Below are 21,993 nucleotides of genomic sequence, written 5' to 3' on the forward strand. Positions count from 1 at the left end.
GCGTTCTTGGAGTGTAAACCTCCCACTTTCGATGGCACTGGAGGGACAATCGACCTTCTACACTGGATCCGAAGAATCGAATATACGTTCGAAGAAAGTGAAAGTCCTGCTGGCAAACGAGTAGAGTACGCTACTGTCATGTTGCAAGGGAAAGCGTATTCTTAGTGGAACGCACAAGTTCAGATGCTCGGTTTGGCAGACGCGAATGCTACCCTCTGGAGCGACTTCAAGGATATGATTAAGGAAGAATTCTGCCACCTGGACGACATTCTGAAACTTGAAATAGAGTATTATGGTTTGAAGATGGAAGGATCAGAGATTGAGGCGTACACAAAGAGGTCCAACGACTTGGCTGCCTTATGTCCTAACATGTCACAACCCATATCTAGGCGAATCAAGCTATACCTCAGAGGCTTAGTCCCGGAAATCCAAGGGTCTGTGAATGCGGCCAACCTTCCCACAATCCAGCAAGTCATTCGTTTGGCGCACCAACTCACCGATCAGGCGGTGGAAGAGGGCAAGTTGCCCAAGCGTAGCTCTTCCAATGCAAATGCTCTAATGAGTAACAAGTATATTTGGGGTGAGTACCAAGGTGAGGGTCCTAGCTCTATACGACGGGAACCGCACAGGAAACTCGGGCTGAACTACCAAAATCAGGGGGGATACCTAGGGAATAAACCGAGATGCCCCAAGTGCCAACGGCACCACAGCGGGTCATGTGCGGAATCGTGTTGTCATCGGTGCAAGAAGTTGGGACATATGGCTAGAGACTGTAGGAGCCCATATCCTGCAAACCGGAACCAACGGAAACACCAGCAGGGTAATGAGAGATGTTACCAGTGCGGTGCTGAGAGTCACTTCAAGAGGAACTATCCGTAGATGAGACAGAATCGTGACAACAGCGGCAACCAGGGCAACGGGAACAATAACAGAGACAATAAGGATAACCGCAGGACTGGTAAGCATGAGCTTCTGAATGGACAAGAGGAAGAAGGAAACAACCTCAACGTTGTGGCGGGTAAGTTCTATTTTAGTTAATTCGGGTACAAATATGTGTCCCTAAAAGTTAGTCAGGTGCTTAAGCGTACCCCATTACCCTTAAAACATCAAACATGTTATAAAACTAGCTAATGGTGAAAGTCTTAAGGGCACACACGTAGTTAAGGGTTGTAACCCTGTCTTAGCTGGTCAGACCCTCTTTATCGACCTTATTCCTATGGTTCTGGGTAGTTTTGACGTTGTCATTGGGATGGATTGGTTATCTCGACACCAAGCGGATATTATTTGCAAGGAGAAAATTGTCCGTATCCCTCGTTCTGATAAAGAACCCCTCGTGATTTGTGGCGACAAGAGTGGTGCTGTTGTAGGCATCATCTCTTTCCTTCAGGCCCAGAAGTGTTTGCGAAAGGGGCACACCGCTATTCTAACCCTCGTCTCTGATACATCCGTGGGAGAAAAGAAGATTGAAGACATTCCTATTGTACGCGACTTTCCAGAGGTATTTCCTGAGGAATTACCTGGTCTTCCGCCTCATCGACAAGTCGAGTTTTAAATCGAGCTAGCCCCTGGAGCAGCACCAATAGCTCATGCGCCTTATCGACTTGCTCCATCAGAACTCGAAGAACTGTCTACGCAACTACAAGAGCTCTTGGAAAAGGGTTTTATACGTCCTAGCTCTTCGCCCTGGGGAGCTCCAGTCTTGTTCGTAAAGAAGAAAGATGGTACTTTCAGGATGTGTATTGACTATCGCGAGCTTAACAAGGTGACTGTGAAGAATTGTTATCCTCTTCCACGTATTGACGACTTGTTCGACCAGTTGCAAGGGTCGAGCTATTACTCCAAGATTGATTTGAGATCGGGATACCATCAGCTAAGGGTCTGAGATGAGGACGTCTCCAAAACAGCATTCAGAACTCGTTACGGCCATTACGAGTTTCTGGTTATGCCATTCGGGCTGACGAATGCACCAGCGGTCTTCATGGATATCATGAACCGAGTGTGCAAGCCTTACCTGGATAAGTTCGTTATTATGTTCGTCGACGATATCCTGATCTATTCTAAGAGTCAGGAGGAACACGAGCAGCATCTACGACTTATGCTGGAACTTCTTCGAAAAGAGAAGTTGTATGCCAAGTTTTCAAAATGTGACTTCTAGCTTCGCGAAGTCCACTTTCTAGGCCATGTGGTAAACAAGGATGGAATTCATGTGGATCCGTCTAAGGTTAAATCGATCAAGAACTGGCCTGCACCCCGTACACCAACAGAAATCCGCCAATTCTTGGGTTTGGCAGGATATTACAGAAGGTTTATCAAAGATTTCTCCAAGATTGCGCAACCTCTCACTTCACTGACTCAGAAGGGTGTCACCTATCGTTGGGGTGATGCACAGGAGTCCGCATTTCAGCACTTGAAGGATAGACTTTGTAGCGCGCCTATCCTCTCATTGCCTGAAGGCACAGACGATTTTATGGTTTATTGCGATGCTTCCATCCAAGGACTTGGTTGCGTGTTGATGCAACGTGACAAGGTCATTGCCTACGCATCACGCCAACTCAAGGTTCACGAAAGAAATTACACTACTCATGATCTGGAGCTGGGAGCAGGTGTTTTCGCGCTTTAGATATGGAGACATTACCTGTACGGTACCAAGTGCACCATTTACACCGATCACAGGAGTCTCGAGCATATCTTCAAGCAAAAGGAGTTAAACATGCGTCAACGTCGATGGGTCGAACTCTTGAATGATTATGAATGCGCAATCAAGTATCATCCGGGCAAAGCCAATGTTGTGGCCGACGCCCTCAGTCGAAAGGATACTATACCTAGGCGGGTACGTGCGTTACAGCTTACCATCCAATCTAACCTTCCCACTCAGATTCGTGATGCTCAGGTTGAAGCATTGAAAGCAGAGAACATCAGGGCTGAGTCCCTACGAGGATCGAGGCAACGGCTAGAACAAAAGGAAAACGGCGCCTACTATGTTAACCGACGCATCTGGGTTCCGCTGTATGGAGACTTACGCGAGCTTGTGATGGATGAAGCACATAAGTCTCGTTATTCAATACATCCTGGTTCGGATAAGATGTACCACGATCTAAAGACTACATACTGGTGGCCTGGTATGAAAGCCAGCATAGCGACCTATGTCAGTAAATGCTTGACTTGTGCTAGAGTCAAGGTCGAATACCAGAAACCATCAGGCCCACTTCAACAACCAGAGATCCCAAAATGGAAATGGGAGCAAATATCCATGGATTTCGTTACTGGCCTGCCCAGATCTCAACGCGGAAATGATACCATTTGAGTGACCGTGGATCGACTGACCAAGTCTGCACATTTTCTACCTATCAAAGAAACGGATAAGTTTTCTACTCTAGCAGACATCTACCTAAAAGAAGTGGTATCAAGGCACGGAGTGCCAACCTCCATCATTTCTGATCGTGACGCTCGTTTTACCTCTGAACTATGGCAAGCTATGCATAAGTCTTTTGGCTCACGATTAGACATGAGCACCGCTTATCATCCACAGACGGATGGGCAATCTGAACGCACCATTCAGACTCTCGAAGACATGCTTAGGGCATGCGTGATCGACTTCGGCAACGGCTGGGAAAAGCATCTCCCGTTAGTGGAATTTTCGTATAACAACAGCTACCACACCAGCATCCAGGCCGCTCCGTTTGAGGCATTGTACGGACGTAAATGCCGATCACCTCTTTGTTGGGCAGAAGTTGGTGACAGTCAAATCACTGGCCCAGAACTAGTAGTAGATACAACAGAAAAAATTTCTCAGATACGACAGCTAATGGCGGCAGCTTGTGACCGTCAGAAAAGCTATGCCGATAAGCGAAGAAAACCACTTGAGTTCCAGGTTGGCGATCGAGTACTACTCAAAGTCTCACCTTGGAAAGGTGTAGTTCGTTTTGGCAAATGAGGCAAACTCAATCCGCGTTACGTCGGGCCATTCGAGATCGTTGAGAAAATTGGCAAAGTCGCTTACAGGCTGAACCTACCTGAAGAACTCAGTGGAGTTTACAACGTATTCCATGTGTCGAATCTGAAGAAGTGTCTGTCAGATGAGACCCTCATAGTTCCTCTCAAAGAGCTCACAATCGACGACAAGCTGCGATTCGTTGAGGAACCAATAGAGATTACGGATCAAGACGTTAAGATTCTCAAGCACACCAGAATACCTCTCGTCCGAGTTCGTTGGAATTCCCGTCGTGGCCCAGAGTATACCTGGGAACGAGAAGACCAAATGAAACTCAAGTATCCCCAGTTGTTTAAGAAAAGTGCAAACACTACTGAGACTGAAGCTACTGCAGAATTTCGGGACGAAATTCCAAATCAACAGGGGGATGATGTGACACCCCAGGAAAATCAGGAAAACAACGCAACTTAACTACCTTCCTCAGTAACCACGCGCTAAATTTCGGGACGAAATTCTCTTAACAGGGGGAGAATGTGACAACCCTCAATTTACATGTATTCCGTACAATTCATTAATGATAATTAAAGTGCTTGACGACTGTGTGGAAATATTTAACTGCTCTCTGATTTATGTGTTATATTCACATGTGCGTATTAACATACTAGTAGTATGCAGAAAACCTGACTAAATGGTCCTGAATATTTTCCTATATGTTAGAAATTTATTTCATTACAAAAATATATAAATAAGACACTTTACGGTACAATTAAACACTTTAACGGAACAGTATCCGGCCGAACAACCGGACATTACCCGGGACACCAAATTTTTGTCAAACACAATGTGTAATTATTTTTAGCTAGTCGTGGTCCCCGTTTGACAAAATACCCACTATAAATCAAATAACCAACATATATTATTAAGTTACTTACATGATAACTTCCAATTCCATTCTAGTTACAATTTTTGCAAACATACCCCCCCTCCCCCCAACGATTTTAGTTTTCTTGTGGACCCACCAAATGATCTTCACCATGCTTCATATATTCTACTTGATTTTATTTCATTTCTATAATGGATCCTTGCTTGTAGACATCACCATAAAATATGAAGCAATCTTATATGTAAGGAACTCTAAGATTCATCATCATTCACTTAGATCACTCTCTCTCATCACACCTCCCTCTCTCTCATTCGGTCACCATCACCACCATATCTCCACAAAGATTTTTCTTCTTATTTTATTTGATGTCTTGCTTGAGGATATGAACAAAATATATTGAGTGTAGATTATAAGTATGGCAAATGAGATTTACAAGATCATTCTTCTCACACTTCACTCAACTTCACCCCACACTATCTCACCCTCTCCTCCCTCTCGGCTCACTTCAACCGCCACCACCATCACCATAACAACATCATCCTCATCAATTTTGAGCTTCATCTAAGTGCTAGAAGGTGAAACTAAGGTGCTTGAAGTTGTTGATCATTAAGGAGCTTCATACATTGCTTTTTCACCATCATCTTCTTCATCTTTTTCACTAGAGATTCTCCCCTAGCCTTGTGCTAGTAGACGTGATTGACCGACCTTGACTGTTAGCTATATTGAGAATCTAACCGAGCAAACCGAGGTGAGTTCACACACTTTCTAAGGCATGGGATTCCCGGTGGTTTGGGAATGGGTTAAAGAATTAAAACGGAATCTACATATCCTACTTAGGTAGGATATGTATGGCCATCCTCCTCGGGTAGGATGCCAGTATTAATCCTGCGTATTCTCTTTGGGAGAACTATGTACGTTCATCCTCCTTGTGTAGGGCAACAACCTTAAACTTACTAGACAAAACTCTATCATAAGTCCCTCATTTTATATCGACTTAATCGCCGAGGCCAATGGCGAGCGGGTCATTAGTTAATAGCGCTATTAGGTTTAACAAACCTCACACCGTGCCAGTCGGACGGGCGTCTACTAATGGACTATGGCAAACCATCAGTGATGATAGACACTGATGTAGGGCACAACTTACTTGCGTAGTAGTCGATACCATACGGTCTAGTAGTTCACATGGGGAAGCCCCCACTAATCATGGAAATGGTTTGGGTAATAAAGAATGAACTGGTTAATCTTACTTTCAACTACGGGGTAACCCCCACGTCAATTACGCCAACAAAAGACAAACCACGTTTTCAGAAACAACTTAAAACTAAACAACTACACGTGAACTCACTCAACTTTGTTGTTGACTCGTTGTTACATGCCTTACAGGTCGTTAAATGCTTGGAGCTTGCACGAGGAAGGAGTCGTGGGATACGGACTGTCATGTTCCGTAATAAACACTTAATCCTTATGAACTTATTAAATCTACGTTTTGGATTTTAAACTTATGGACTATGAACTTATGTTTTGGTATCACGTATTATGCTTCCGCTGTTTAATTTAAAACTTGGTTAACTGGCTTTTGGTCACCAATTGTATTGTGGTTGGTTTTATTTACTTAAATATGTTGTTCAATATGATTGGTGGCTCGATCCTGGTCACGTCACGCCTCCAAGCGGTGGTACTCCGCATGGTGGATTTTGGGGGTGTGACACCCATAGTGGTGACTATGTCTTCCAGCCGGAAGCCCGGTACAAATTTGCTAGGTTTGAGTCTTCCTACACCGTCACACATATCAGTGGCCTTGCAAACCATTGGTGATCTTTTCCTTGTTTGCTATCATACCGGGACTTTCATACATACATTGAATACAAAGGTTTATACATACTCATGAACACATGAACTCGCTCAACTTTTGTTGATATTTTTAAACTACATGTATTTCAAGGAACTAAGTGGATCTGGCAGGTTTGTGCATGTGTTTCAAGTTGCGTTTAAATAAAAGATGTCATCCGTGGTCGTAGAGTTTAGGGGATGTATCCTACTCCTGGACGGGATACATGTTTCTAAACTCAGGTTTTATTTAAAGACTTTTGTGGAGTCTTTATGAACTCAGTTAGACATGTCATGGTTTGTAACTTAATTTGGTGTCGATGTTTTCGGACAAGTATGTGTGGTATTTTCAAACTTAACTTTTATGGATGAATATCTTTTGGTTTTGTCATATAGCAATGTTATGATTGAATGCTATGGTATTAAGAAGTCACACCAAATAACCACGCTTCTGCAAAAGTCAGGGTGTAACAGCTGGAACCTTCAAATACACATTATACAATGCATATGAAAGGCCATTCAACACATAGTTGCGACATAGGTACTCAAAATGTTTCCATGCATCAACTGTAGTCACAGATTGGACATCACTAGTCCCTTCAGCAAGAACAGGAGGGGTCTCGGTCAAGAACCTCGCAAGGTTCAAGGTTGTCAGATAAAACAACATCTTTGATTGCCATCTCTTAAAGTTCAAACCAGTGAACTTTTCTGGTTTCTCAGCATGATTAGCCACAGCTTGGGCTGCTTGGGTACCAACTAATGGTCCCATGGTAGTGGAAGTGGATCTAACAGTTGTTGATGTAGAAGCAGGAACAGTGGCCATTTCTGAAACAAGATACAAAAAAAATCAGTTTTCCAAAATTTTGGTTTACACAAAACCAAACTAAAATATTAATCCTCTTAGACAAAGGTAAATTGGTTTACAAAAAACCAATGCAAACCACAAAAATTTGCTAATAACGAAAACAAACTGTTTGTAAGTTTTTAAAACAAAAACAGTGAACGTGTTTTAAAAATATGTTTTAAGCTTGTAAGACATCCGTTCACATAATAAAATTACAATTTTATTAATCAATATTTGGATTACTTTACATAAACATGAACTAAACTAAAATGAAACAAAATACAATACAAAATGTAAACTAACCGAGAACAGATTACAAAGAAATAAAGAAAACATACAACAACGGTGATTGAGGCACGTGAAGATCACGCTTCCCTTAAAACAGATTTCGAGCTACCCAGGTGAACCCGTCTGTTTCCAGTGTACAACAGCCAGAGCAGATTGTACTGCTGGCGATAGCGAAGCACCTGAAAGAATACCTGAAACAAGAGTCCTTAGGGATACGAAGTTAGGAAATTCAGTGGAAGTAGTGTGTGAGCTATGAACCATACGAATTTCTATTCTTTGTATCTCTAAAACAAAGCACAAAGCTTTGTATATAAACTTATTGTTCGGAAATTCTAAATGATAAGTCTTCATTGAATACAAAATTCAATAAAAATAAATTCGAGAATTCAATGGCACAATGAATTCTGAGACTTAATCATTTGACAGATAGGAACTTGAACAGTCTCTAGCTGACCACACCAAGCTACTGACTTAAGCCACACAAACCAAGACGCATCTAAAAAATAGTATGCGAGCGTCTAAAGTGTAAAGTGCGTCATCAAAGCGCTACATTGCGCCCATCGCCCTCGTCCCGATCCCGGGCACGCGTCAGGTGCTTCGCACCCTCCTGGCTACCACTGGGTGTGAGCTGTGTTAAAAACAATGGTATGAAGATGAATCAACACAAACAACAAATGATAAACAACGAAATAGTGACAAAAATAGGTGACAAAGGTCTTATTAACCCAACCCAAAACTTTACCCCCCAATTTCCCAAAGAGATCTTACAAAAGTAAGATCAGAACGATACAGAAAAATACAGAACAAACTGATAATCATCAACTGATGATCATCTACCAAGAAGCAACAACAGTCTCTCAACAACAACGAGAGAATCACAACAACGGCTGCTCAAAACAACTACAAACCCTAAGAAAATACAGAGAGAAATGGAGAGTAAAAAGTGTGAAGAAGTGAAGTTCCAGAAGACTCTCTGTCTTTTATATCCCCTTTCTCCAAATTTACACTTTAGTCCAACAGATATGCCCAAGACGATCGCAGTCCACCAGCAATTCCAAATAACCCCCTCAACTTTAATATCAACACACAATCTGTTGCAACAACTCTCAACCACCTGAACAACCACTTAAACAAACTATAAGCCCACAAGACATATATAAAAGCAGCCCACATATGAGGCCCAATAAAATAACCCAGTTTAAAGACTAGAGAAGAATGATATCAAATAATACAACGTATTATTTTAACATCCCCCTTCATTCAAACGGCTTTAAACAAATTCACAATCCCAAGTTTTTCACAGAACATTTCATGTTGGCTTCCACTCAACCCTTTGGTAAAAGCATCAGCCAGTTGACTTTCTGAGTCAACTTTCAATGTTTGTATAAAACCTGAAGCAATTTTTTCTCTAAGAAAATATAAGTCCAGCTCAAAATGTTTTGTTCGTTCATGGAAAACTGGGTTTGCTCCTATGGAAATAGCAGCATTACTATCACAATACAAACTCACCGACACTTTACAAATAACATTCAGCTCTTTTAACACATTTACAATCCAAGCAAGTTCACAGGTGGCTGAGCACATAGCTCTGTACTCAGCCTCACCTGAAGACCTGGAAACGGTACTTTGTTTTTTGCTTTTCCATGAGATTAAGTTACTACCAAGGAAAATGCAATAACCAGTTACAGACCTCCTAGTATCCAGACACTTACCCCAATCAGAATCAGCAAAACAAGTTAAATCAAGACTATTCCTTTTTTTAAACAAGAGACCTTTACCAGGACAGGACTTAAGATATCTCAACAATCTTAAAGCTATTTTAAGATGTGACATAAAAGGTTTATGCATATACTGGCTCAAGAACTGAACAGCGTAATAGATATCAGGTCGAGTTAAGGACAAATATATCAACTTCCCAATCAATTTTTTGATAATTGGTAACATTAACAACTTCTTCCTTATGATCAACAATTTTCTTATTTACAACATGACTTAACTCAATCAGTGTATTCACAGGCTTGCATCCGAGATAACCAAATTCAGACAACAACTCTAAACAATACTTTCTCTGATTTAAACACAAACCAGATTTATCATACACAACTTCTAACCCTAAGAAGTACTTTAGAATACCTAAGTCTTTAATTTGAAAATTATTACTAAGAAGCCCTTTTATTCTATCAATCTCATCATCATTCTTTCCAGTAATAACAATGTCATCTACATAGACCAACAAAGCAACAAACACGGAGTCTTTATTCATAACATACAAAGAATGATCACATTGACTCTGAATAAAACCAACACTAAGCAACACATCAGTTAATTTTTCGTTCAATTTTCTGGGAGCCTGTTTTAACCCATACAAGGACTTAATCAACTTACAGACTTTGGTATCATTTTTTGAATAATAACCCTCCAGAAGAGTCATATACACATTTTCAGTTATAGAACCGCACAAAAATGCATTATTTACATCAAGCTGATACAAATTCCAACCATTTTGAACAGCAAGACCTAATATGCACCTAACAGTTACCATTTTCACAACCGGTGAAAATGTTTCCCCAAAGTCCAGACCTTCCCGTTGATTATACCCCTTAGCTACCAACCTAGCTTTATATCGTTCTATTTCACCGTTAGCCTTGTATTTGATTTTATAGATCCATTTACAGCCTATGGGCTTTCTATTAGCAGGCAAATCAACAATATCCCAGGTTTGGTTTCTAAGTAAAGCTTCCATTTCTAGATTCATAGCTTCAACTCACTTGGGGTCTTTTGAAGCTTCACTAAAACTACTTGGTTCAACTGATTTATTTAAACTACTAATAAAACACATAGAATCAGCAGTCAAACAAGAATAGTTAACAACTTTATTTATATCATACTTTGTACAATTGTTAAGTACAAAATCTTGAAACCTTTTTGGAACAGAAGTAACCCTAGAGGACCTTCTAAGACCTTCTAAGTTTCCCTCAGATAGGTTGATCTCAACACCTGACACAGCAGTGTCCTCTGCCCTGCCAGATTCCTCCCTATTACTACCTTCTACACTAGATTCTAAGTTTTGACCTAAGTCACCTAGACCAGGAGTGGCAGATGTAGAGGGAACTGGCTGCTGATCATCACTGACTGTGTCATGAGAATCAGTAGTACCCTCTTCATCATTGGGAGTTAAAGAAATTTCAGGTGTATTTGTTTCATTTTGATCAAAAAAGTTATATCAGATTTAAACTATTATCCAACACCAAATTATCATTAACCTGTTTTGACTTAAAAGCCTGTTAATAATATAAACAGCAGTTAGCACACAGTCACTCCAAAACCTCAGTGGTAGACCACCCTGAAACATCAACGCTCTGGCTATATTTAAAAGATGTCTGTGCTTCCGTTCAACTACCCCATTTTGTTGTGGGGTGTATGAACAAGAAGTTTGGTGTATAATACCTTTTGTTTTACAAAACAATGACATTTGATTATTAACAAATTTTGTGTCGTTATAACTTCTAAAAACTTTTACTTTCTTTTTAAATTGAGTATGAATTATTTCATAAAAAACTTTTACGTTTTCAAAGACTTCCATCTTATTTTTTAGAAGATAAAACCAAACTGACCTTGAATAATCATCAACCACAGTCAAAAAATATTTAAAACCTTCATAACTGGAAACCTTATATGGACCCCATAAGTCTAAGTGAATTAGATCACCTACTTCCTTAGACTTATGTTCACTCAACATCAAATGAACTCTTATTTGTTTAGACCTATGACAAATCTCACATGAACTATCTTCAACAGAATTCACACCTAAATCATCTTTTAACACAGCCAGAACCTAATCTGAAGGGTGACCTAACCTACTGTGCCACAAATTTGATCCAACAACACTATTAAAACACATATTCACAACATTACCATCTTTTCCTACAAAACACAGCCCATTTTCCTGTTTACCAATCACCAGGATTTTCCTTGACTTCAAATCCTGAAGCATACAATTGTTTTCATTAAACAAAACAGCAATACTGTTATCTTTGGCTAATTTATGAACGGACAAAAGATTAACACTATATTCAGGAACATAAAACACATCTTTTAAGACAACATTATTGATCAACCTAAGTTCTCCAATTTTTAAAACACTCACACTTGTCCCATTAGGATGACCAACCTTTAACCCACATTCAGACACATCTATGCAATTAAACTTATCTTTATCACTTTTAATCATATGTTGATTGGCACCGGAATCAACAAACCAATTACAGTTATGACAAAAACTAGCACTACTAGAACAACTAACAAAACTATAAACACACGATGACATACCTCCCATATTAGACTTCACCTGATCTCCCTCAGGTTTATCACCAACTAAACTCATCAACTTTGCAATCTGTTTAGGAGTAAATGGCAAAGTAGAGACAGCAGAACTAGAAGGACTAGAAGACATACTAGACTTATTTGCATTGTTACCACTATTATTTCTACCAAAAGACCCACTAGACTTTTTCCTCATACCAGGAGGATAACCAATCAACTCAAAACAACGATCAACAGTATGACCAACCATGTTGCAATTAGTACATTTCAAACTAGAATTAGGTCCCCTAAAATTGTTTCTTCTTCTAGAATCAAAATTCTGGTTAGACTGGTTTGACTTAGCCACAAATGACATAGACTGACCCTTTGATCCACTACTTGAGAGTCTATGAGACTCTTCCCTAGAAATCAAAGCATATGCAGCCTTGACAGAAGGAAATGGTTCTCTTGTCAACAAATTTGTCCTCACAGGTTGATAAATATCATCAAGACCCATGAGGAATTGCATTAACTTGATTAATGTGGAAAAATCATTGTAGTCTTTGGCTGCTTGACAAGAACATGAAGGCAGATGCACCATTGCATCAAACCGCTTCCACATTGTTGTCAACTTATTATAATATTCAGCCACAGAGCTACCATTTTGAGAAATACCATTGATTCTTTTATATAAATCATAGACAACAGAACCATCTACCTTATCATATGTTTCTTTCAGGTCTGTCCAAACTTCTAAAGCAAGTTTGGAAAACACCTGTCCTAAGAATAACTCTTCAGAAATAGAATTCAATAACCAAGTTAAAACCACTGAATTACACCTATCCCATTGGGCAGCTAAGACATTATCATTATTAGGTTTTTCACACTTTCCATCAATAAAACCAAACTTATTTTTAGCTTCTAGTGCAAGCTTCATTGCACTAGACCAAACAGAATAATTCTCAGTGCCCTTGAGTTTTATGTTAACTATGGTCAAAGCACTTGAGTCACTAGGGTGCAAATAAAGAGGGTTTCCTATATCCAATTCACTGATAAGAGTAACAGAAGAACTTTCACCATCACCCATGATGACAACCACACAAAGAACAGATAAAAAACAAACACAGATCACACAGGTTATCAACAGATAACACACAACAAATAAGTCAGCCAAACAGACAAGACCTAGGGCGAAGCTGAGTCAGGGACCAGATTCCAGGATCGTCACTCACAGGTGCCTGGACAAGCCTTTACTCAGGAGCCACTCCTAAAAGAACTAACCAAGAACAAAAAACCCAAACAAAACAGAAATAAAATAACACAGAAACAATGCAGACAAGACACACCAACTAGCAAATAGACAGACTTGATCAAGTGCGGGCCCGACTAGTCCGGTAAACAAGTATGCCTATACACAAACATAGAATGATGCAGAAACAAAAAAACAGAGATAAGAGATGGAACAATCTTACAGCGGGTGCACAAAGATCCAAGCGATATCAGATCCGTAGTTTTCGAGAACTACAAAACCTGATATAGAAGATATCCACAAAAAAAACCTTCCGGTTAGTTTGCCCTGAATCTTCTAAGGATTCAGAGACTAACGCAGAAGTCTGATCGGAAGACGGACAACAAACAACAAACCCTAAGTTAGGGTTTCGTCCAACACCAACAAGAAAGCCACCAAGAAACAAACAGACCTAACCAGATCTGTCACCAACAGGAGTTTCCGAGCACATAAACCCTAGACAACAACAAACAAACAATCAGTAAACAAAATCAATGCAGCGGATACCCACACAATCATCAACAGGAGCCCGTAAGCTCTGATACCATGTTAAAAACAATGGTATAAAGATGAATCAACACAAACAACAAATGATAAACAACGAAATAGCGACAAAAACAGGTGACAAAGCTCTTATTAACCCAACCCAAAACTTTACCCCCCAATTTCCCAAAGAGATCTTACAAAAGTAAGATCAGAACGATACAGAAAAATACAGAACAAACTGATGATCATCTACCAAGAAGCAGCAACAGTCTCTCAACAACAACAAGAGAATCACAACAACGGCTGCTCAAAACAACTACAAACCCTAAGAAAATACAGAGAGAAATTGAGAGTAAAAAGTGTGAAGAAGTGAAGTTCCAGAAGACTCTCTGTCTTTTATATCCCCTTTCTCCAAATTTACACTTTAGTCCAACAGATATGCCCAAGACGATCGCAGTCCTCTAGAAATTCCAAATAACCCCCTCAACTTTAATATCAACACACAATCTGTTGCAACAACTCTCAACTACCTGAACAACCACTTAAACAAACTATAAGCCCACAAGACATATATAAAACTAGCCCACATATGAGGCCCAATAAAATAACCCAGTTTAAAGACCAGAGAAGAATGATATCAAATAATACAACGTATTATTTTAACAAGCTGTCACATAAGAATGCATTATTGTTGAGAATTCTAATTATAAATTCACAAAAGATTTATCTTTTCACCTATGTGCCCATGTGGGACAAGCTCAATTTCTCACATATTTATGGTTCCAACATACAAACTTATGTTCAAGATCTCTCATTCATCTTGACTTAATTATTAAATAATCATTATATTAACCCATAATATAATATTGTTTATAATATTTCCAACACAAAAAAACAACAATTAACTTTTTCTAGATTTTGATTTTGTTGGATTCGTCGATGATCACCAATTAACAAATTTTATCAGTCCATAAAATGCAGCGGATTCTAGCCATCAATGATGTTGAGTGATAGTTAATTTTTCTAATACACCTGTTAATTTCTATGTCTACTCATGTATTACTGTAATGAACAGAATCGACATCTATCGAATACTTGTGATAACATATCACAGCAACGTGATGCACTAGTTTTAGAATAAAAAACACCTAACCGACAAATATCTTTTTAATTAATTTATTTACATTGACCAACCCATACTTTTTAAACAGAAATGTTAAGATCCTATGTTACTTAAAAAGCAAATAATTCTAGAAAAATGATATTCTTTTCTTAAATAAAGCTAAGCATATTTCTCTACACAAGTCATTCTATTATAATAGAACCCTACAAATCAATAATTTTTTATTATCTTAACAGTTCGGTCATACAAAGAGAAGGAAGATCGATCTATTGCAAGTAAAAGCAAAGGTTGACAGGTATTTTTTTAGTCTATTTACTGTTTTGTCTTGTCTTTTTAGGTTGCTATTGTTTCTTTAACGATGCATACATGCATTCCGCTGAACAAGCAAAACCCATAAACACTTCACGATTCATAAATATTATATAAATGATATCAATGGCAGTGTTTATACTAAGAGTTTTGTCTTTTTTTTTCTATTTAATTAAGTGAACCTACACATAATGCATCTCGATATACAGATTTCTTTGCAAACATTCAGATCTGTTCTAGTATATGGTCGCAAATCACCGAGTTTGCTTGCAAACAAGGAGATCGGTTTAAGAACACTTGATCGAATATGGTTGAGATTCATTTCTTTGCAAATAACACAGGTCGTCGCAAGTAAAAAATTAATTAATGTTAACATATGACAAATTGTAATGTATATTGTACACACACCCGTATATATACATATGCATCACATGATTGAAAAAATAGCACAACGTAACGAGTACATTAGGGTCAACATTTACATCCCAATAATTTAGTTAAAAACATATTTATCTCTAAATTTTGTTAATCTTATTACATTCCCTTCTGCATCTCTATCACTATTTAAAAAAATGAGTCAATTAGGGTTTTAGCTTTCTTTCAGTTTCACCAAATAAACTTGGCACTCTAACAATGTTTTACCAAATAAACTAATAGCAACGTCTAATCTAAAAAAGTTACAAAGAATTATTATAATAAAATTACCCGCATTTTTTTTTTCTGAACGGCAAATTTGGATCACTGACGGACCACTGGAGTATCATCGTGCCACCAGCGGAACCACCCGATCATATCCATCTCCACTAGGCATAAAGCATATACACCAATTCAGGAGGAAACCCAATAAATATGGGAAAAACCCCCTTGTGAGAATCGAACCCAGGACCTATTGGTCCAAAGTCTTATCTCACCACCAAGATACCACTAGGCTATAAAGCCATGGGTCTAAAATTACCCGCATTAGATATAATTTTCTAACAATATGCTAAGAGTTATTTAACAATTTGATAATATATTCTAGATTTACATATTGTAGTTAAAGGGGTAAAGTTCTAGGACTCGGAAATCTCAACTTACCTTTTATGTGAAAGCGCACAACACGTTTTACACAACCCATTCAACTTGAAGAGTACTAAAGAGCTTCATATTTCGACATGAACGCTTCTTAAGCTTTATATATTGTCCTTTTGACACCTCTAAATTTATATACTAATCTATATTTATATAACTATATAAAGCAAATCTGATGGACATAAACATAATTTTACATGGCATACAAACTTTACAACAATATGTACAAGAAAATGAAGCCTTTTCAGAGGGGTTGAATTTGTATTTTCACCAAACTTTTAAGACACTAGAGGGGCATTCTTGGTATTGCAACTCTGGTGACTTTCCAACTTACAGATATAGAGACCAATCGTTTTTCTTCTAGAGCTCAGGAAAGATTTTCTCTCTTCCTCTTCCAAATCTTTGGCTCCCAAGCCCGTCACAGTTCTGAATCCTAATACGGAAATCCAGTTTCCTCTCATCTATACGACATCCTCCATCTCCAAACACCACCTCCACTTCGCCGGTCACCCACCCTCATCAAGCACCGGCCGTCGCCACCACTCACACGATCCATCTCCGTCGCCGGTCACCCACCACCGTACTCCTTCTCCACCCTGAACCCCAATCGTCGTCGGACACCTCTTTTGCCGCACACAGTCATCATCACCGGCAGGTCGCCGCCCTGAACCACCACCCTTCTACGTCGTCGTCATCATGTATGTCTCCGTCTCTTCTTTCTCTCTCTACCGATGTTCCGAGACACCCATCGTCCTTGCTCCTGTTACTAATTTGGTATCATAAACACGTTTTATGAAACAATTGGTTCAATTTGTTGCATTTATTTTATTACATAGTTCTTATGACAAGATGCTTTATTTTATATACTTCGGGTGGTAAAAGCTCCCGTATATTGGAATTCAAGCAAGAGTTTTTCTTTATTTATCTTCTTCCACCGTAATCTTCAATGCTAGCTGGGTATGTATAATTTGTATTAACATATGTGTTAATACATTTTGTGATCACCGTTAAATTTGGAGTGAAGCTCTATCTCTATATGTGATACATGAAGAAAGACAACCAGTTTTTAACCTTTTTCCAGAAAAGATAAAATTAAAGGAGTTTGATATATGGTATTTTGTGGTAAATTCAAGTGAAACATTATGTCCATGTATGATTATGGAAGGAATGAAACCTCCAAGAAAGAGAGAGTCAAAGTGAGTTCATTGTTTGGTATCCTGACAATCGATCAAATAATCATATGATGGGAATAAAAACAAAGTTCCATGATTCAAAGGAAAACGCTAAATTTTGTTGAACTGCAAAATTGGAGAGCAAAAAAGATGTCAAGTGAAGTTTCAATGTCGTACCTCAAGAAGAATGAGAAGAAGGTTTATTTTGTGTCGAGGAAGGTAAGGTACATAAGGATATCGACTATCTGATTATCAACAAGGAAACATCTTGTAAGTCTAGGTGTGATATGTGATGAAGGAAAAGCTAGAACTTGACAAAGGAAATGAACCTTCTTCTAGAGAATTACCTTGGAGAAGGTAATGAACACCCTTTTGAGGAAGGTTAGAGACAATACCTTAGAGAAGGGAATATGAATAGAGTGGAATGTTTCCTTGTAGAAGGTGACAACAGGAGGAGATCCGATCTACACATCTATATAGCTTCGTAACAACAACTCCTCTAATCAAGAAGCTTTTGCATATGGGGAAAGAAAAAACAATGAAGAATGAGCTTGTGGTAATCAAAAGGAATCATATATAGAGGCTAGTTATGCTACCTCCTAGCCACAACTCATAAGAATAGTGTGTATTTAAAGTAAAAAAAAAAAGACAATCTAGAAGAAATTGTCAAATACCAGTATATAATAACGGTTTGGGGAAAGCTAATAAAAAGGGATGTTTGCATAAAAGCAAACAAACAAACAAACTAGTTGTTTGTTTCTCTCTGTTAAAATCATTTGGGCTTATATGTTATATTTGGGCTTATATGTTATATTTTCTTGTTATTATTTCATTCATCTGGTTGGACTTATTTGGGCTTATGATAGTTGTTATGGGCTTATGATGGTTGTTACAAGTTGTTATTGTGGCCTGGTAATAACAAAATATCTCGAGGGTGTTTTATGTAAATACAGGGACTGTTCTTGTTCATTGGCTGGAAGTTATGGACTGATCTGGAAGTTACAAGTTTCATCATATAAAAAGGAGTGTTACTTCATTATTGATGTTAGTTGCTGAGTTCATCTTCTTGTTTTCTCTGGATTCTTCGATTAGGGTTTCCTTTGTACTTTCAGAGATTGTTGTGATAGTTTCTCATCTGTATCTGAGAAAACTATCTTGTTATGTTGATGATCATCTGTTGATGATCATCACTGTTTGTTTTGTATTTCTGTATTGTACTTAGATCTTACTATTGTAAGATCTGATCTCATATTTGTGAGATCTTTGGGTATTTTGGGGGTAAATCTTTTGGGTTGGATAAATAAGATTTTGTCACCTGTTTTGTCACTATTTCTTCTGTTTTGGTTGTGTTTTGTGCTTGTATTACAAATTTCTACATGGTATCAGAGCTTTGAGCTCTTGATCCGTTCTTGTTTCCGCTGCTATATCTGATTATTGTGTTGGTTGTTTGTAGGTCTGCTGTTAGTTGCAGATCTGGTTCTGGTTGTTGAGATCTTCTGGATCTTGAAGCTTGGTTGAAGAGAATAAAACCCTAGCTAGGGTTTCTATCGTTGTTTTTGAAGAACTGCGTTGGTCTCTAAATCCTTGAAGATTTAGGGCAAACTGACCAGTTTGTTATTGTTCGTACACTGGATCTGATATCAGATCTATTAGATCTGATATTATTTGGAGTGCTTGCACCCACTGTGAGATCTTTCTGACTCCTCTCCTTTTATTTTTGGTTGGTTGATTTAGTTGAAGTCGGGGTAGTGAGGACCGGCACTTGATTGTTATTGTTTGTGTATTTGATCTTGTTTGTTGTATATTTTTTTTTTGTTCTTCTTTGGTAGTATTGTTAGTAGTTGTGATAAGGCTCCTGGGTTAAGACATGTCCAGGCACCTGTGAGTGATGAACCTGGAGTCTTGACACTGACTCAGCTTCGCCTTTTAGGGTTTGTTGTTGTTGTGGTTTTGTTCTGGTTGTTTTTCACTGATTGCTTTAGTTTTGTTCTGTGTGTTTGTTGTCTTGTCTAAATGAGTGATAAGGGTGATAGTTCTGGGTCTTCTCAGACCCTGATTAGTAAGTTGGATATAGGTGATCCTTTGTTCTTACATCCTAGTGATTCAAGTTCCTTGACTATTGTTGGAATAAAATTAAAGGGAACTGAAAACTATAGGGTTTGGTCTAGTGCTATGAAACTAGCTTTAGAAGCCAAAAATAAATTTGGCTTCATTGATGGTAAGTGTAAAAAGAATACAGAGGATGAAGTTTTAAGCAGTCAGTGGGACAGATGTAATTCAGTTGTTTTAAGCTGGTTACTAAATTCTGTTTCAGAGGAGTTATATTTAGGACAAGTGTTTTCTAAATTAGCCTCTGATGTTTGGGTAGACTTAAAAGAAACTTATGACAAGGTTGATGGCTCAATAGTATATGATTTGTATAAAAAAATTAATTGCATTACTCAAAATGGTAGTTCAGTTTCTGAATATTATCACAAACTAAATACGATGTGGAAGCAGTTTGATGCTGTGCTTCAACTGCCTTCATGTTCATGTCAAGCAGCTAAAGATTACAATGATTTTTCTACCTTAATCAAGCTTATGCAGTTTCTAATGGGCTTAGATGATGTATATCATCCTGTTAGAACAAATTTGTTAACAAGAGAGCCATTACCTTCAGTCAAAGTTGCTTTTTCAATTGTTTCTAGAGAGGAATCTCATAGAAACTCTAGTGTAGGTACTAAAACTCAGAATGTTTCTTTTGTTTCTAAAACTGGTCAGAACTTTGAACAAAAAAGGAAAGAGTTTAGAGGTCCAAACCCTAACTTTAAGTGTACTCATTGTAATAAATTGGGTCATACTGTTGATAGGTGTTATGAGTTAGTTGGTTTTCCTTCAGGTTCCAAGAAGAAACCTGGAAGTCAAAGTGGAAAAAATGTGTCTAATAGTAGAACAAATATGTCATCTGTTCTTTCTGGTTCTCCTTTTACTTCTGAACAGGTAGCTAAGCTTTTGAGTCTTGTTAGTGAAAAAACCAGTTCTGATGCACAGCCTTCTAACATGGGAGGTGAGTCTGGTTGTAGTTTTAATTCATTAGGAGAGTTTCTTTGTTGTTCTAGTCTTATTAATTTTGGTTTTGATTGCAACTGGATCTGTGATTCAGGTGCCAATCAACACATGGTTAAAACTGACTTAAATATGTTTGATAGTGTTGATGTGTCTGAGTTTGATTTGTTTGTGTCTCATCCTAATGGTACTAAGGCAAAAGTCTCTAAAATTGGTAATATAAAACTGGCTGAAAATGTTATATTAACTGATGTGTTTTATGTTCCCACCTATAGTGTTAATCTTTTATCTGTCTATAAGTTGTCTAGAGATAATAAGATTACTGTTGTTTTTAACCAGAACACTTGTACTCTTCAGGATTCGAAATCAGGGAGAGTCCTGGTGACTGGTAAACAGGATAATGGATTGTATTTTATAAACAAAGGTGGTAATTCTGTTAACTTTTGTTTTAATAGTTTGAACAACAGTAGTCTGTGGCATAGCAGGCTTGGTCATCCTGCTGACCAGGTCTTGTCAGTTTTAAAAAATGATATAGGTATTATTGATGTTAAAAAGCAAACATGTGAAATTTGTCATAGGGCTAAACAAGTTAGAAGTCCTTTTCCTTTAAGTGAACATAAATCAAAAAATGTAGGAGATGTTGTTCATCTTGATGTCTGGGGTCCATATAAAGTTGCTAGTAAAGAGGGGTTCAAATATTTTTTAACTATAGTTGATGATTTTTCAAGAACTGTTTGGTGTTATTTGTTAAAAAATAAAATTGAAGTTTTTGAAAATATTGAGAGTTTTTATGAACTTCTTCTTACTCAGTTTAAAAAAAAGGTTAAGGTGTTTAGAAGTGATAATGGAACTGAGTTTGTTAATCATAAAATGGATGTTTTTTGTAAAACCAAAGGTATTTTACATCAAACTACCTGCTCTTACACCCCACAGCAAAATGGGGTGGCTGAGAGAAAACATCGTCATCTTTTAAATTTGGCAAGGTCACTGTTGTTTCAAAGTAGAGTTCCTTTAAATTTTTGGTCTGATTGTTTGTTGACTGCTGTGTATATAATTAACAGGTTACCTTCCTCTGTGCTTTTGGGAAAAAGTCCATATGAGATAGTGTTTGGTTTTAGACCCTCTCTTGCTCACTTTAGAGTTTTTGGCTGTTTATGTTTTAGCACAGTTTTAAATGATTCAGATAAGTTGGCTTTTAATGCAGAGAAATGTGTTTTAATTGGATATTCAAATGTTAAAAAAGGTTACAAATTGTGGAGTTTAGATAATAAAAAAGAATTTTTTTCTAGAGATGTTAAGTTTTATGAAACAGTTTTTCCTTTTAAGTCTGAACAGTTAAATCATATTGATAGTAGTTTTCCAACTGAAATGAATCATTTAAATTTCTTTGATAGTGCTGAAATATTAACGGTTAGTCCTACTGT

The 21,993-nt window shown here is 38.0% G+C and overlaps 1 protein-coding gene across 1 annotated transcript; it reads left to right on the plus strand.

The window, feature by feature from the left end:
- Window positions 1-19,663: 19,663 nt before the first annotated feature.
- Window positions 19,664-21,766, plus strand: LOC110905258. Its single transcript, XM_022151121.2, has 3 exons — window positions 19,664-20,570; window positions 20,927-20,993; window positions 21,631-21,766. The coding sequence occupies exons 1-2, from the start codon at window positions 19,697-19,699 to the stop codon at window positions 20,959-20,961; spliced, it is 909 nt and encodes a 302-aa protein (XP_022006813.2). The 5' UTR covers window positions 19,664-19,696; the 3' UTR covers window positions 20,962-20,993; window positions 21,631-21,766.
- Window positions 21,767-21,993: the final 227 nt, after the last annotated feature.

This window comes from Helianthus annuus, chromosome 14 (genome assembly GCF_002127325.2).
Source record: "Helianthus annuus cultivar XRQ/B chromosome 14, HanXRQr2.0-SUNRISE, whole genome shotgun sequence".
NCBI lineage: Eukaryota > Viridiplantae > Streptophyta > Magnoliopsida > Asterales > Asteraceae > Helianthus > Helianthus annuus.

Coding starts and splice junctions, on each gene's coding strand:
- LOC110905258 (XM_022151121.2), top strand. CDS start 19,697: ATGAAACTAGCTTTAGAAGCCAAAAATAAATTTGGCTTCATTGATGGT. Junction 20,571..20,926: donor ACAGCCTTCTAACATGGGAG/GTGAGTCTGGTT, acceptor TGTACTCTTCAG/GATTCGAAATCAGGGAGAGT.